General features: G+C 37.4%; 4 protein-coding genes across 7 annotated transcripts; 1 reads left to right on the forward strand and 3 right to left on the reverse strand.

Moving 5' to 3' along the window:
* Positions 1-33: 33 nt before the first annotated feature.
* LOC117584991 (kelch-like ECH-associated protein 1B) lies at positions 34-5,304 on the reverse strand. Of its 3 annotated transcripts, none has more exons than XM_034274219.1 (6): positions 5,212-5,304; positions 2,499-2,818; positions 2,167-2,424; positions 1,421-2,103; positions 1,152-1,357; positions 34-1,090 (listed from the first exon to the last, which is right to left on the reverse strand). In XM_034274219.1, exons 2-6 carry the CDS (start codon positions 2,808-2,810, stop codon positions 327-329), a joined length of 2,223 nt encoding a protein of 740 aa, XP_034130110.1. In that variant the 5' UTR covers positions 2,811-2,818; positions 5,212-5,304; the 3' UTR covers positions 34-326. The 3 variants fall into 3 exon arrangements, with proteins under 3 accessions (XP_034130110.1, XP_034130109.1, XP_034130111.1); XM_034274218.1 differs by lacking the exon at positions 5,212-5,304 and adding an exon at positions 3,573-3,719; XM_034274220.1 differs by lacking the exon at positions 5,212-5,304 and having other exon boundaries at positions 35-1,090; positions 2,167-2,446; positions 2,499-2,617.
* A 258-nt stretch (positions 5,305-5,562) lies between these two features.
* Positions 5,563-6,564, forward strand: LOC117584993 (lysophospholipase-like protein 1). The gene is given in 2 exon segments (XM_034274222.1): positions 5,563-6,320; positions 6,383-6,564. A coding segment is annotated over 1 exon segment (714 nt). The 5' UTR covers positions 5,563-5,603; the 3' UTR covers positions 6,318-6,320; positions 6,383-6,564.
* LOC117584992 (histone-lysine N-methyltransferase SETMAR) lies at positions 6,187-7,325 on the reverse strand. Its single transcript, XM_034274221.1, has 3 exons — positions 6,580-7,325; positions 6,383-6,523; positions 6,187-6,319 (listed from the first exon to the last, which is right to left on the reverse strand). Exons 1-3 carry the CDS (start codon positions 7,283-7,285, stop codon positions 6,300-6,302), a joined length of 867 nt encoding a protein of 288 aa, XP_034130112.1. The 5' UTR covers positions 7,286-7,325; the 3' UTR covers positions 6,187-6,299.
* A 3,019-nt stretch (positions 7,326-10,344) lies between these two features.
* LOC117584997 (protein midgut expression 1) lies at positions 10,345-12,903 on the reverse strand. 2 transcript variants are annotated; one of them, XM_034274226.1, is made up of 3 exons: positions 12,748-12,903; positions 10,590-10,796; positions 10,345-10,523 (listed from the first exon to the last, which is right to left on the reverse strand). In XM_034274226.1, the coding sequence occupies exons 1-2, from the start codon at positions 12,780-12,782 to the stop codon at positions 10,604-10,606; spliced, it is 228 nt and encodes a 75-aa protein (XP_034130117.1). In that variant the 5' UTR covers positions 12,783-12,903; the 3' UTR covers positions 10,345-10,523; positions 10,590-10,603. The 2 variants fall into 2 exon arrangements, with proteins under 2 accessions (XP_034130117.1, XP_034130116.1); XM_034274225.1 differs by having other exon boundaries at positions 10,586-10,796.
* Between the last annotated feature and the right edge of the window lie 1,614 nt (positions 12,904-14,517).

The following is a 14,517-nucleotide window of genomic DNA, read 5'->3' on the forward strand; positions in this document are numbered from 1 at the left end:
TTTATTATATAATGAAAACAATCATTTCATTATTGTGGGTTTTAAAATTAAAATTTGTCAAATACGGTTTTATAGCTAAGTTACTAACCCTAATCAATCTTAGAACAATGGGCTGACATACGCCGTTAATGTTATGGATGCCATAAAACATAATTATCACTTAAGGGACATACAACAAATGAAGTGTTTGTGCAAACCACATATCTAAATCCTCACATACTAATTCAATGGAATGCATTTCAAAATGGAATTCTAAGTGATACAAAATAGTCTTTGTACAATGAATATTGATTTTGGTTGGGGCTATGCGGTTCGTTTTATAGCTGTCATGTGGCTGCTGCGAGCTTGCGAAGTCGCCATTCAATTGTGCTGTGTATAGCTTTTGCTGCTGTACGTACTGGACTGAGTATGCATCTTGTTCGCGCCTTATCATCCCTGATGGGAGGTATATTGCTGGATATTCTTGTAGCGCCAAGAGGGTCTGTCATAGGTAAAGGTGTATTTCCTCGAGATTTACACTGTAGTATTTGTCCCCAGAATATTGGCTTCCGCAGCTCCTGTGTGCCAGAAGTTACGACTTGTTTAACTTCTATTTCCGACTCACAATTGTGACAACCACTCATTCCAAAGGACGTGTGAAATTGCATGGGTGTGTTCTCTGCAAAATGCGGACTTCGGCTTCCACACGGACCTCGTGATAAGTCCCTATCGGTATCGTCGTTGCTTCCATCCCGCCTTGGCATCTCGCTTTCCTCGTAGTCCATAAATGAATTGGCACAGGTTGCAGGTTGATAGATAACAGCTGAGGCATGACCAGATCTACCCGACTTCAGAGGCGTACCCTTCACCCATGTATTTGTGCGGGGATCGTATACTTCAACGATGGACAAAAAGTTGTTGCCATCAAAACCACCAATGGCGTACAGCTTTCCATCGAGCGGTGTAAGAGAGAGTGCACTGCGTGCGATTTGTATGGGTGCAACCATATCCCAGGTCTCATTTTCGGTATCATAGCGTTCCACAGTGGCCAATTGACGAGTACCGTCAAAGCCACCAACTACGTAAATGAATTGATTAATAGCGGCCACACCTAAAAACACAAATGTCATTATAACAGATATACAGATTAGAAATGTATTTATTCCACTTACCCGCTCCACTGCGACCAGTTTGAAGTGGCGGTAAAAAACTCCACTCGTTGTTTTCTGGGTGATAACATTCAACGCTGGCCAATCGTTCGTTACCATCGAAGCCGCCGATCGCATAAAGCAGGCGATTGACTACCACTACTCCCACACCCAAGCGTTTGGAATGCATTGGTTGAACAAGCGTCCATCGATCGAGGTCGGGGTCATAGCTGCAAATATTTAGACTTTGGCTGAGCACAATGAGGGATTGGCAATCTTCACTCGATACTCACTATTCTACTGTGCTGTGATACTCCATGCCTGCAGAGCCACCCACAGCATACATCAGTTCGTCCATAACGGCAACTCCCACTCGATGACGCGGCACGGACATGGGCGAACACGGACGCCATGTCTCGCTTATGGCACTATAACGATCCACCCAATCAGAGTCGTAGGAGGAGCACATGTTATTGTTTCGGCCACCAACTGCATAGAACTTTCCCTTAAGAAAAGCTGCGCCGAGGCCGGATCGTGGAATCCGCAAGTTTGGTAGAGTAGTCCAGGTCTTATCGTCCACATTATACGCCTCCAAAATGTCTAGAGAGTGTCGAAAGAAACCGCCCGCAACAAATATCATACGCGTCGTGTTCGGTGTACGCTCCTTTACTCCCGGGCACTTGTGCAACGTTAGGTCTTTAAAGATCTTCGCAAGATACTCGCGACACGCCGGAACTCTGCGTAAAACATCACAGTTCTTCATTTGATCCTTGAGGAAGTTGGGCGTTAGGAACTGGCATCGGACGGCTCCCAGTATGTGTTCCATCTTGCTGTGTCGATTGTCCTCGTCGTACTTTACCCACTTAAGCACAGCATTGTAAACCTCGCGCTCCTCCTGCACGTTTAACTCATCTCTTCGAATAAGCGCAATGAGTTGATATGCCGAAAGTTGCAGAAACTCTTCCTCTTGACACACCTGGGTTAAACAAACAATGTTCCCGGTTAAGAAGGTGATTGATGGCGTTATTGGGTTACTTACCTGCGTGAAATTCCTTTCAATGAATACGTTGGCTTTCTTTTGAAGCTCCACGCACCCGTGCTGCTCCGCAAAGTTTGCGATGCCGATAGCGTTTGTTGGGTCTAGTTGTCGCTCTAAGAAGGCACAGCAGGCATCAATTACATTTGGCACTTGGAACATAGTCGCTGCAGGCAGGAGTTGGCAAACGGTTACTTCGGTTACTCGAATTTGTCCGGTGTACATGAAATACAAAATTCGGGACATTGCTGTAGGACAAACCTACAAAAACCAAAGAGGAAAACTGTTCATCTATTAAACAAACATGATGAGGCTCACCGTGGATATTAGCTTACCCCCTGAAGCTGCACGCGCGACATCTCAGACTCCTTTAGGCCACCAGTAAACATGGCTTTGAAATAAGGTGATGCTGCGGACAACACTAATTTGTGGGCGGGAAAGAGCTCCTTTTTTACCTCCAGCACGACGTCGGTGAGCATGCCGTGTGAGCGCATCATGAACATCATCTTCAGAGCTTCCTTGGCGTAGTTTGACATGCAAAATGTCATGTCATCGTCCGTGGCATCGTGGTCATCTATGGGGGTGTGCACCGAATCGAACCGTCCGCATGCGGTTGAGATGGAACAACTTTCTGAATGGCTGTTCATCTCAATCTCTGAAATCCAACGGACCAATAATACACCGATAAAATTTATTGTTAGGTCATTCATTCCTTAATTTTGAAGCCAAGTTATAAAACTCTTGAAATATACTCGTTTACTGCGGATTCAGCAGACGGAGCTCTACCTCGTACCCTGTGAATAACATACTTTATGTATGTATGTATGTATGTATGTATGTATGAAATGTACATCTTAGATGTACAAGATGCCACTTTGTAGAGATCTTAAGAATACTTTTCAGCTAGAATGGCCAGGGTTATTGCCAGATTAACCTGATGATACGGTTTCTTTGCAAAAGGAAAACAATCAAATAGTGCAAAACGCATTCTTCTTGCCTTGCGTGACAAAATAAAACACACACATAATATTACAAACCGGATTTATATTCAACGCAAACTAGTTTTGCAGTTATCTTTTCAGCAACAGACTGTCTACTATCAAAATATCATTGACTTTGAGATATATAAAAAGACACGCGTACTCATCCGAGTTCATAGAATTAATAATTAAATTTGCTTTGAAATTTAAAGCTAAATAACATGATCAATGCTGTTATGATGGGTCTCCACTGTACACAATCAAGAATTTGTTGGAACATTTTTGCCAATCATTGTGGCTGTTTTAGAATGTAAGGTAAGAGAGCTTGATTCGTGATTCGAAGAGTCATGCTCAGTGGTTTTTTTTTGTTACCGCGCGAGAATAATTACTAAGCACACAGCACTTTTATACAAATCCAAAGAAACGAACCGTCGGGTTGGCGGGTGCACATATTAAGCAGCGGGGATGTCATCGGGACAGGGGAACGTTCGGGTGTACAATTTTCATACTGCATTTGCATTTGGCTCTTATTAAATCACTTGAGGAACTTGCACGATATATTGACTAATCAGTAGTTCCTCTAATACAAAGGATCACAGAAATATGTACATATACGTAAGTATGTACATATATTTATAACAGAATAATGCATCAAACCGAATATGTATATTGTACACTGATTAAATCTCCAAACTCAGAGTATTTGCGAGGCTATTATCGTTGGCTACAGCTGTTTAAAAACGAGAGCCCCTACGAAAGCGAAACTATTTGATTCGACAGTCCGCTCTGACGATCACGCGTACGGTACGCAGAGGGAGAGTAAGTCAACTGATTTCTGGAAGTCCGTTCACCTAGTGTGCGCCCCCCTTATGAAAACAAAACGAAGTTATCTACCAGATTTACTAAAAGCATTATCATGCTTACTCACATGAGTTGTTCGGTGACAGGTGTATTTCTTTTTTCGAATAAATGCATATATGTATGTATACAGACAAATGTATGTATGTGTGCTCATAAAAACTCATTTTCACTACAATGCGATAAGTATTCTTGACATGAATGAACGGTGGCGGGGCTATTTTCCAGAAAGAACTACATAATAATCTAGTCTAATAATTCTTCAATTAAAAAAATCTAACCGTATATTTTTTTTTGTTATTATTAACTTTACCGGAAGTCATTTATTTTAATACTTTCGTATCTATGTAAAAGAGTCGAAAAAAGTATTTGAGATTAATGTTTATAAACATAAGCAACCATGGTAAAAACCAATTGCAGGTGCTTTATGTATTTTCAATTTCGTAGCTCTGTTGTAATTCCTAACAAAATCATTTAAGGTAACTTCCATTCATTTATCCATAGACCAAATTGCATAAGCAGCTGGGTTTTTTTTCAATATTGACTGGGAAATGATAAACTTTTAATAAACCGATCTATTCTTATTAGAATTAAAAGAAAAATCAGGCCTGACTGTAAGTACGGATGTGCGGGAAGTACAGGAAAAAACTTGATGAGAACGAGGTATTTGTTGAAGCTGTTTTTATTTAAATAGTAGAAACTTCTTCTATAATCTTACTTTTATATTCAATTGTTGTTCTGCATGTACATATACGTGCATATATATGTATGTATTTAGTGTGTGCGTGTATATTAGGGAAAACAGTGTGAAAATTACTGCCGAATCATTGTGAGGAGGCAAAACTCGTTCAAATTCATCCATACATACATGTATGTGCATAACTATACACATGTATGCATCCGTGTAGGTGATACACAAATAACGTAATCAGCGCGTGTTTGGAAGGGTACCGTTGAACTTTGGTTTTATATAAATAAATGTACATATGTACTGCCGTGTGCTCAACAGCTGTCTGTTAAATATATGCAAGTTCTGTAAACTTTGAAATAGCTTGGTATGTACGTACATACATATGGGTATGAATATGAATGGTATACAGTTCTCTTGTTTTGTGTTTCCTTCAACCTCTCCTTCAATGTTTACTAATGGAACGCACATTCTTAAACTAGATATTCACTTTTGTTACTTGTTATATTTAATTCCACTCACAAAATTTATGATTTATTCGCCACTCTGAATCTTCATTAAAATATTCAATGCAAAGTGTAAACAGGCTGACAGGTGTTGGAAAAGAACAGCTTACATGTGTTTTTTACTAGGGCTGCCTAAAACATCGATATTTCCAAATAATACAACAAATCGGTAATAATTTAAAGAAAGTAAATTCCAGTACTGTACTTATTGCACTTCACAACTATTTTGTTACTCAAAATATTAACATTTTTGCCTGTGATTTTCGTGTTATTGCGGTGTTTTGAAAATGAAAGGGTATATTCGGAATATTTCCGAGGATCTATCGATATATCTTATCGATAGTTCCGCGGTCACATTGCCAAACAGTGCAAAAGTAAAGAAACAAAACAAAAAACAAAAGAATAAAGATGAAACCTGCTTTAACGACGATAAATGCAACGAGCAAGCAAAGCGCATCTGTAATATTTTTCCATGGCTCCGGGGATACTGGTCCGAATGCATTGGAATGGGTGCGCTTTCTGCTGGGACGGAATTTGGAGTACCCGCATATAAAAGTCATTTATCCAACAGCCCCAATGCAAAAGTACACTCCGTTGAACGGCCAAGAGTCCAATGTTTGGTTCGATCGTCGCTCGGTAAACATTGCGGCACAGGAAAGCAAAAAGAGCATGTCACAATGTTACGAAAACGTTCATCAGCTTATCGAAGGAGAGGTCACAAAGGGCATACCGGCCAACCGCATAATTGTTGGGGGCTTTTCAATGGGTGGTGCGTTGGCCTTGCACACGGGATACCATTTGAATTATGGATTAGCTGGTGTCTTTGCGCACTCTTCTTTTCTCAACCGTAACTCCATCGTCTATGAATCCCTGCAGTCAGGTTCCCAGCAGAAAGAAGATCTTCCAGAGCTCCGAATGTTCCATTGAGAGCGCGATACCATGGTGCCGCTCGAATGGGGCCTTGAGACTTTTGAATCTCTTCAAACGTTAGGTGTCAATGGTACATTCAATCCATTGAAAAATACACTGCATGAGCTAAAAAAGTCGTCGCTCCTGGAACTACAGCAATGGATACTAGAAAAACTGCCTCCACTTGAAAACGATTTACTCAATAAACTGTGAGGGGTAAGTGGAAATGTAATTATTATCGCACATAGCTCAGGTTGTTATAAACTATATTATTGCAGAATTTGGCATAAAACCAGCGCAACTATCAGCAGTGCAGAGGCAAGTCTTGCTATCACTTGCTTGATCTACTTGTTGATCTTCTCCACCGTAATGAAAGCACAGTTCTTCGTGAGCATGAATATTGCGTGCTGCGAAAATACCTTTAAAAATATACATGCATTTGTTCGCTAATTTGTAAAAAGTTAATTAAACTCACATATTTTTGGTATGGGACAGTCTATTCGCACCGCCGCTATCTGACAGTTTGGTTCACAGCTGTGGTTAATGTAGCGTCCAATGTTTCCTCGCCTTGAAGGGTCTACGATGGTGACTTGTCGTTTCTCCTCACGGCAGTCATCGGTTTTAGTGTATTCGTTAAGTACTAAGACATAATTCATGCACTCCAGCTCTTTATTGTTAACTAGGCGTCGTTTGGCTTCAGAAATGGTTAGTATTTCTCCTGCATATTCGCAGATGAAGGCACCACAAGGAATGTTTACTTTCGTACGCACACCTTTGGATTTGAAGGTGGCCGAATTAAACACTTCCAAATTTTCTCGTGGACCATACTGCACAAGTCGATTTGTGCAAAAGTCTAGCCGACAGTCACATAAACTATTGCACTCCAAAATAGGGATACTGCAGCTTTCTTTACTTTGCCTTTGAATCAATTCTTTACCTTTTGGGCAGTACTCATAAGCACCTCCGTGTGAGCATCTTGAGCAGTCGCCTTTATCGCATTGACATTGGTGTAATATTAAAGAGTTGTACTCGTTCTTTAGCTGAATAAAATCTAAGCTGTCCTCACTGGGCATCAACACAGATTCTAAAATATATTCTATATTATCTGGGTGCTCATAGTCGTCATTCACAATTATCCGAGATTGTGCCATGCCATTCGACCCTAATATGGAGGAACACATTAACTCTTGTTTTTTTAATTTATATTTTAATTTGAAAATTTTAGAACAGCTGGAGACTAGGGCTGCACAAACATCGATAGAACCAGCGATGCTCTCCAACATAGGATGATATAATAAACATTTACAAAACAATTATTTCATGTAGGCGATGGAGAATTTGGAGCGATGGAGAAATACTCTGTAAACACTTGAAATAGATTTCTGCACAAAGAATAATTCTGTCATCCAAAAGTGACGACGACGATTTAAACTTCATGATGAATCAGGTACAGGATCCGAGTATAATTATTATTGTTCTAAAGGAAAGTACATAGAATGTAAGTATTGCGTGGTACGTGATGTTCCTTTTGCTTCAAAAATGCTTAGTGACGCTCTTACCAGGCGCTTAGAACTCAAAAATGAAAGTTCTTATCCCTACTTCAGTGGGATAGGTTAATGCCAACCATCCCTGTCATACTATGTGGTTAACGTGGGAGATAAAGCGAGAAATACTCTCTTACTCTCTAATTTCTTGTTTTTTCCTGTTCCTTGTTATTCTATTACATTCCTGAGAGAATCCCGGTCACTGCGCAGGTTCTAGTGAACTTTGCTCCAAAACACAGAAGGACCCAATACGAGTATGCACACATAATTACATACATACACATAATACATACAATCGGGTCCAAATCGAAGTCGTCGAACGATTGGCAGCAATCAGCGGAACGTGCACGAGGCTTCCGCATCATATTATGGGAGCCTGGTACAATTTAATCGAGTCGATGGCTTCAAAATGGTTTTTAATATATCGATTTTATTAAGTATTGCCTTTAGCGTTGTTTGCATTTGGATTCACTGGAGGTATTATTCATTTCCAGGGAAATGCATTCTTTCCCAACATAAACTGATGCCAAAAATACGCCGTAAAATCCTTTGTAAGTACTGAAACGCCACTCTTCGAATACCGGGTATAAATATGTTGACTGTGACCTGGGGGTCTGACCATGTGTACCTTATATTTAATATTCGCTGAATCCGAATCCGATTTAATTGTTTCACTAGATCAACAGGGTTTTCCACGACCCCAATATTGTACCAAATTTGCTACGAACGCCTTAGGAGTTTTCACTTTTATACCTGCGTTATTATACCCGGTACTCGAAGAGTAAATATATTGTATTGTATATTGTATATTATTAAATATATTGTATATTGTATTGTAAATATATTGTATTGTATATTGTATTTGTGCGAATAACGGTTGTATGTAACGCACAGAAGGAAACGTTTCCGACCCCATAGAGTATACAAATTCTTGATCGCATCAATAGACGAGTCGAAAGAGCCATGTCTGTCTGTCCGTCTTGTTTGTCGGCTAGTTCTCAGAGACTATAAGAGCTAGAGCCACTAAATTTTGCATCCAGACTGCTATATGCTCACACTGAAACCAGTGTGTTTCAAAAATTAGCCCCGCCCCTTCCGCCCACGCAAAAGGGCGAAAACCTCCCAAATCTACAGATAAAAGAAGATAAAAGAAAACTAAAAGCGCGATTCCGTAGGAAATGGCCATATCTATCAGATCACTAAATTGGGATCCGATTGGATCATTATTATAGCCACAATGAAGAAATGAATTTCCAGTGGCTAAACCCACCCCGTTCCGCAGTCTATATTTGTTTTTTGCACATTATCTCATTCACAGTCATTGCGTCTGAGTGGAGCCAAGACCGTCTGGAGCCAAGATGCTCTGGAGCCATAGGAAACTATACTTACTAATAAGAGTGTTCTCCATTTTCGCTCTATAATAAATATACTCGAGTATAAGTATGTGATTATAGGAAATTATGATAAGCAAAAACTTAATCCACAATTTTTTAAGCCAGATCGTCAGAACTGCAGAACTGCAGTTTTATAAATTTGGTTGGTTCCTAGTACCAATTTTTAACNGCAGTCTATATTTGTTTTTTGCACATTATCTCATTCACAGTCATTGCGTCTGAGTGGAGCCAAGACCGTCTGGAGCCAAGATGCTCTGGAGCCATAGGAAACTATACTTACTAATAAGAGTGTTCTCCATTTTCGCTCTATAATAAATTATGAGCTCATATTCATACACTAATATCCTTTAATACTATTCGTTTTTGAATTAGGTGTTAAAAAATTCGGTCTAGCAGTCTTGACGTCTTGACGTCAAAATATTTAAACCAACCAAGGATCATGGTTAAAAATTGTGGTAAGACTCTATGAAAGTTAATTTAACCAAAGATAAAGGTGATTTTCTGTCACTATAAAACCGCAGACACGTCTCTACCTCTGCCTCTGCAACGCCGCTGCCCTGACTCTGCAGTGTGTGGCTGTGTGTGTAGATGACGGATGAAGAAAAAATGTAAAATTTGACAAATAACCGCTAAGGTGCAGATGTAGTACTTAGTGCCGGGTATAAAAGTTGTGACGCGTAAGAAGCGTCTCACGCGTCCCTTCTCGTTTTAATTGCCTTTTGGTAGAATTACGGCTTGGCCCATCTGGCTGCATTAAAATTAACAGCAGGAGGTTTTTGAACAGGCATAACCGCTGCTCACCTGCAGAATTCTAGGCCTACGGGAAAATATCCAAACATCTTCCACGAGTTTACGATCAAGACCAGATGGAAAGGGAAGCTTTTGACCAGAAGCTAGGCATGAGCTCAATCGTAACCGATCAAAGGGAAGAATAGGAATACCACTGTGTGTTTTCAAAGAAAATAAAACATTAAACACTACGTTTCTTTACTTCGCTTTTAATATAAATAATATTTAGATAAATATATGAAATTATTCATTGAAAATGCATAGAATACATTTTTATTAGGATGTCCCATACTGAACTTATTTTTTTTAGTTAAAATACGTTTAATCGATTTAAACATACAAGAGATAAACAATCGCAAGAATAATTCTTAGTTTGTGGGCATCATTTAATTTGATGCGGTGGATGGTTGACTTAGTATTATTAAGTTACTCAGTTCAGTTAATTTTTTTGAGAAACGTACTTTAAATGCTTACACAAAGATTTTGTTATATTTAACTGAATTCGCATTTTTGCTGTATTTAAAATGTGTAAATATTTGAGGTTATACACATGTGCATATGTGTATATATCTATTGTATTTAGACTTTTTGGAATATTTAAATGGAACACGGACATTTTGTACTTGTAATTATTGGAAAGGCTTGCAAATTATCATAATTTTGGCTCCGTATTAGGTGGTTGGTAGCATAACCTAGAAAAAAATGGAATTAATAGTAATTGAATGGTTTGATTTTGGTTACTCTATCAACTTACATACTTTATGGTAGCCTACTACTTGCTTAGGGCATCTTTTATTTTGTCAAGGCCTGACTGGAAGTTGTCCGTGACCGTGTTTTTGAGCTTGGACACATCATCCTCCTTCTCGTAATAGTAAACAAAGTACACAGTCAATCCAACCACAATAAACACGATTAGAAAAGTGCTGATGATTGATATCAGCACACTAAGTGCGCAATTAAAACAGCTGAAAGGATAAAGAAACAAAAGCATTTTATTTAAGAAGTCAGTTTCGTTAAATGCATGAAAGTCGAGATACAAATTTGGAAATATTGACAATTTTTTTTTGAGATGGTTCCTTTTTCATCGGATCTCGGTGTTAAGTTAGCAATATATATAATAAATTCTTGTAAATTGATGTAACCACGTAGATGTACATGTATTTCTACGTTTTATGGAACAATTTCATATCTCCCAGTGGATCAGCAGTAAAGGAAATGTTTTTATGCGTGGCATATGCTTAATTAAAAAGAGTGGACTGTTAGTTGGCTTCTCTCCCCACCGTTAGTTGTCTCCAATTGCAACTAGTACTCGTAGAAATATTCCACTCCCATTCCTGTTGTCCCATTGTGGATTTGCGTGCTTAGACTCGTAAAGTTAAATAAATATGTATATATGTACATACAACTGTATATCCGTATGTATGTACATACATTCATATGTATGTGCGAAGAATTGGAAAATCAAATTTAGAGTGAACCAGAAAAATGTTGAGAATCAAAGTAAATATAATAACTAAAGATTATTTAATGAACCTTTTCCTATGCTCACTATACGAATAAAGCATCTGAATCATTCTCTCTCTGCCACTCTCGAAATATATATATATATACTATATGCATTTCAGAAGATAAATAATAAGAAGATAAGATAGCGATCTCTGCATATCTTAGTCACTTTAAAATAGAATCAAGATCCGGGGCTCAGATCGCGAATCCTATTAAAAGTGCTTCTACTTTAAAAACCTACATATGTATGTAATAGTGTGCATGGTTCTCATATGAAATAAGTAGAGTTATGTTTTTGTACATATGTACATACATATTTATGTATGTATTTCAAAATAGTTTGTATTTAGGCCAGCCTGAATGCTTTAAGTCTGCCATATTAATCTACATATTTATGTATAAATGTATTTATGTGCTTATGTATGTTAATAAATATGACGTAATACACTTTTGAAATTGCGGATAAAATGTTGTAAGTATCTAATGAAATTTCCACCCCGAACGGAAATGTGAAACTTGCCACTGCCGACACAGTGTCGCGTGCTGGGGAGCATCATATGGCTAGACATCTAAACAATGAACTCATTGCGTCTGAGTGGAGCCAAGACCGTCTGGAGCCAAGATGCTCTGGAGCCATAGGAAACTATACTTACTAATAAGAGTGTTCTCCATTTTCGCTCTATAATAAATTATGAGCTCATATTCATACACTAATATCCTTTAATACTATTCGTTTTTGAATTAGGTGTTAAAAAATTCGGTCTAGCAGTCTTGACGTCTTCTGCAGTTTTATAAATTTGGTTGGTTCCTAGTACCAATTTTTAACACCATTCTGAGATACTTTCAATTAAATTGGTTTCTATTTCCACTAAAAGACAGTGATATTTTGTTGTAAGGAGTTTCAAGTATATTAAAAGCGGCATAATGTAAAAATGAACATTAACCGAGAATATTAAATAAGCCAAAACCCTGAACGCGTCACAGAACAAAACATCCCCCAGACCATTCAGCATGCATTTGTACATACATACATATTTTATTGTATGATGTATGTAGATACAAATGTATACATACTCTTCACGATCAGCAACATTCTGTTGCTTAGATACTGTTTATTTATTTATTTATATTCATATCTCCATGGTAATACCTTTAAGTGTGTGTGTACTTGTGTATGTACGAATGTTATCAGAATGATTCTTACTTGCAAATCGAAGTTATTTGACAACAAAACATTGGCAGTGATCGGTATTGCTTTTATCACACCTTCAACACTCTTTCTTTTCCTTTGTGTATCTTTTTTCATACAAATTTAAAGTGCTTGTGTAGATACATATGTAAATACATATTAATTCTCACTTTATTTTACAACATGTACATTATATGTACGTATTTACATATTTTACTTACCAGCACGCTACGTTACCGGCCAGACACTTGCACATTTTAAGGTGAGTTTAAATATTTAGATTGACTTGACGAACTTGATACTACAGGATGTATGCTGTATGTAATAATGCGAGCGAGTTTAAATCTGCGAAATTGGTGAGCCAAATTAGGGTGTCGACCACGGGTAAACGTCACAAAAATTCTAGGGCAGCAAGGTATATTACACCCATTGTGTTCAATGAAATAGTATCATCACTATCACAAATATTTTTGAGACCCTTCCAGTCTTTCGAATTAAGCAATTGATACATTTTTGAATAGATTGGAACGTAAGCATTATAAACCCGAATAAATCTTATTAAATTTTGCAGTCCATCTCTTTGTTTTTTATGACTTTAGTCGAATACCCACGGAATCTGCTGTTCAATTAAATAATGCAAAGATTTAAAAAAACAGCGAAAAAAATTAAAATAAATTAAAAAAGTCACCTTCATTAAGCTTAATTTATATAGTTAATATTTGGATGAGAGAAGAAGAAATCATTGCTCGGTCCAGTAGAGGAAATCTATAATTTTGATTAAAAAACTAGTCTGGAATAATTATAATAATGGCATTGAAAACTAAGTTAAATGTTAAACCATTTGAACGAGAAGAAGAACCCTGGAATTCGCTTTTGTAAGCGAAAACATTATATTTTATAGGATGGTCGATGAATATTTATCTTAGTTTTGATTTAAGCTTCCCAAATATTGTTCACATTTTTATACATGGTTTTGATGAACTAATACTATGTGATATGCATCTACATTTTAACTATGCTTTAAACTGTAATGTATAATATTGTAAACAAAACCCTCCTCAATGTCTAATTAATTATATGAAATGATAAACGCTTTTAATTCTATGATCAGTTGACTTAAAGATTGGGAGTGAACTCCACTCAAGAAGGCTTACACATTCGGCTATTGTGTCAGGACCTATCCCAATATTTAACAATTTATCATCTATCATCAATTATCATAATTTTCAAATTATTTGATTTTATTTTTTTTTTTTCTATATATTTTACATGGTCAAATAATATTTTATATTTTATATTTAGTTGTTATTATCATCAACAGGTGCGAAAAAGGTGGGATCCTTGAAACAAATTTGTACATGCTTTTACATGCCTTGCCGTTACATACCAAAGAGAGGATTAGGTCATCCACTCTCTCCACTCATTTTTAGGTTTCAGATATGAGCACACACATTGAAAACATTCGTATGTGTCTTTCGATACCCTATATTCTCAAATATACCTAAGAACTTGAATAAAATTTACCGATGATATTCATTAAGTACGCCATTATATACCGATAAGCCGTAAATGTACATTAAACTCATTTTCGTAGTAATAATGTCCCGAAAAGTATATAATTGAATATATAATATGGTATGGACATTTACAGGGTACAAATATACAGATATAAAGATATTTTTAGCATGTTGCCGAGCTACACCCAGTGTTGCTGAAACAAGAGTTTGTGTCTGATATCGGTATATCGATAGCTAATTTGGTCGATATTTCCAGGTATAAACAAATGCCGCCAAATTTAAGTTGCTTTTCCCGGCATTTATGTACGAATGTATGTACCTATGTACATTTAGAAGTTTGTTTAATAGTAGCTATTGTCTGTACGGTGTCTAGCTGGAATCGCATAGCTTCCGAAAATAACTTAGGGTTTTTTAATAATAAACCAAAGAAATGCTCAAGCTGCTCAAGTCCGCAAGTCTGCACATATATGTAAA

This window comes from Drosophila guanche, unplaced genomic scaffold (genome assembly GCF_900245975.1).
Source record: "Drosophila guanche unplaced genomic scaffold, DGUA_6, whole genome shotgun sequence".
Lineage (NCBI taxonomy): Eukaryota > Metazoa > Arthropoda > Insecta > Diptera > Drosophilidae > Drosophila > Drosophila guanche.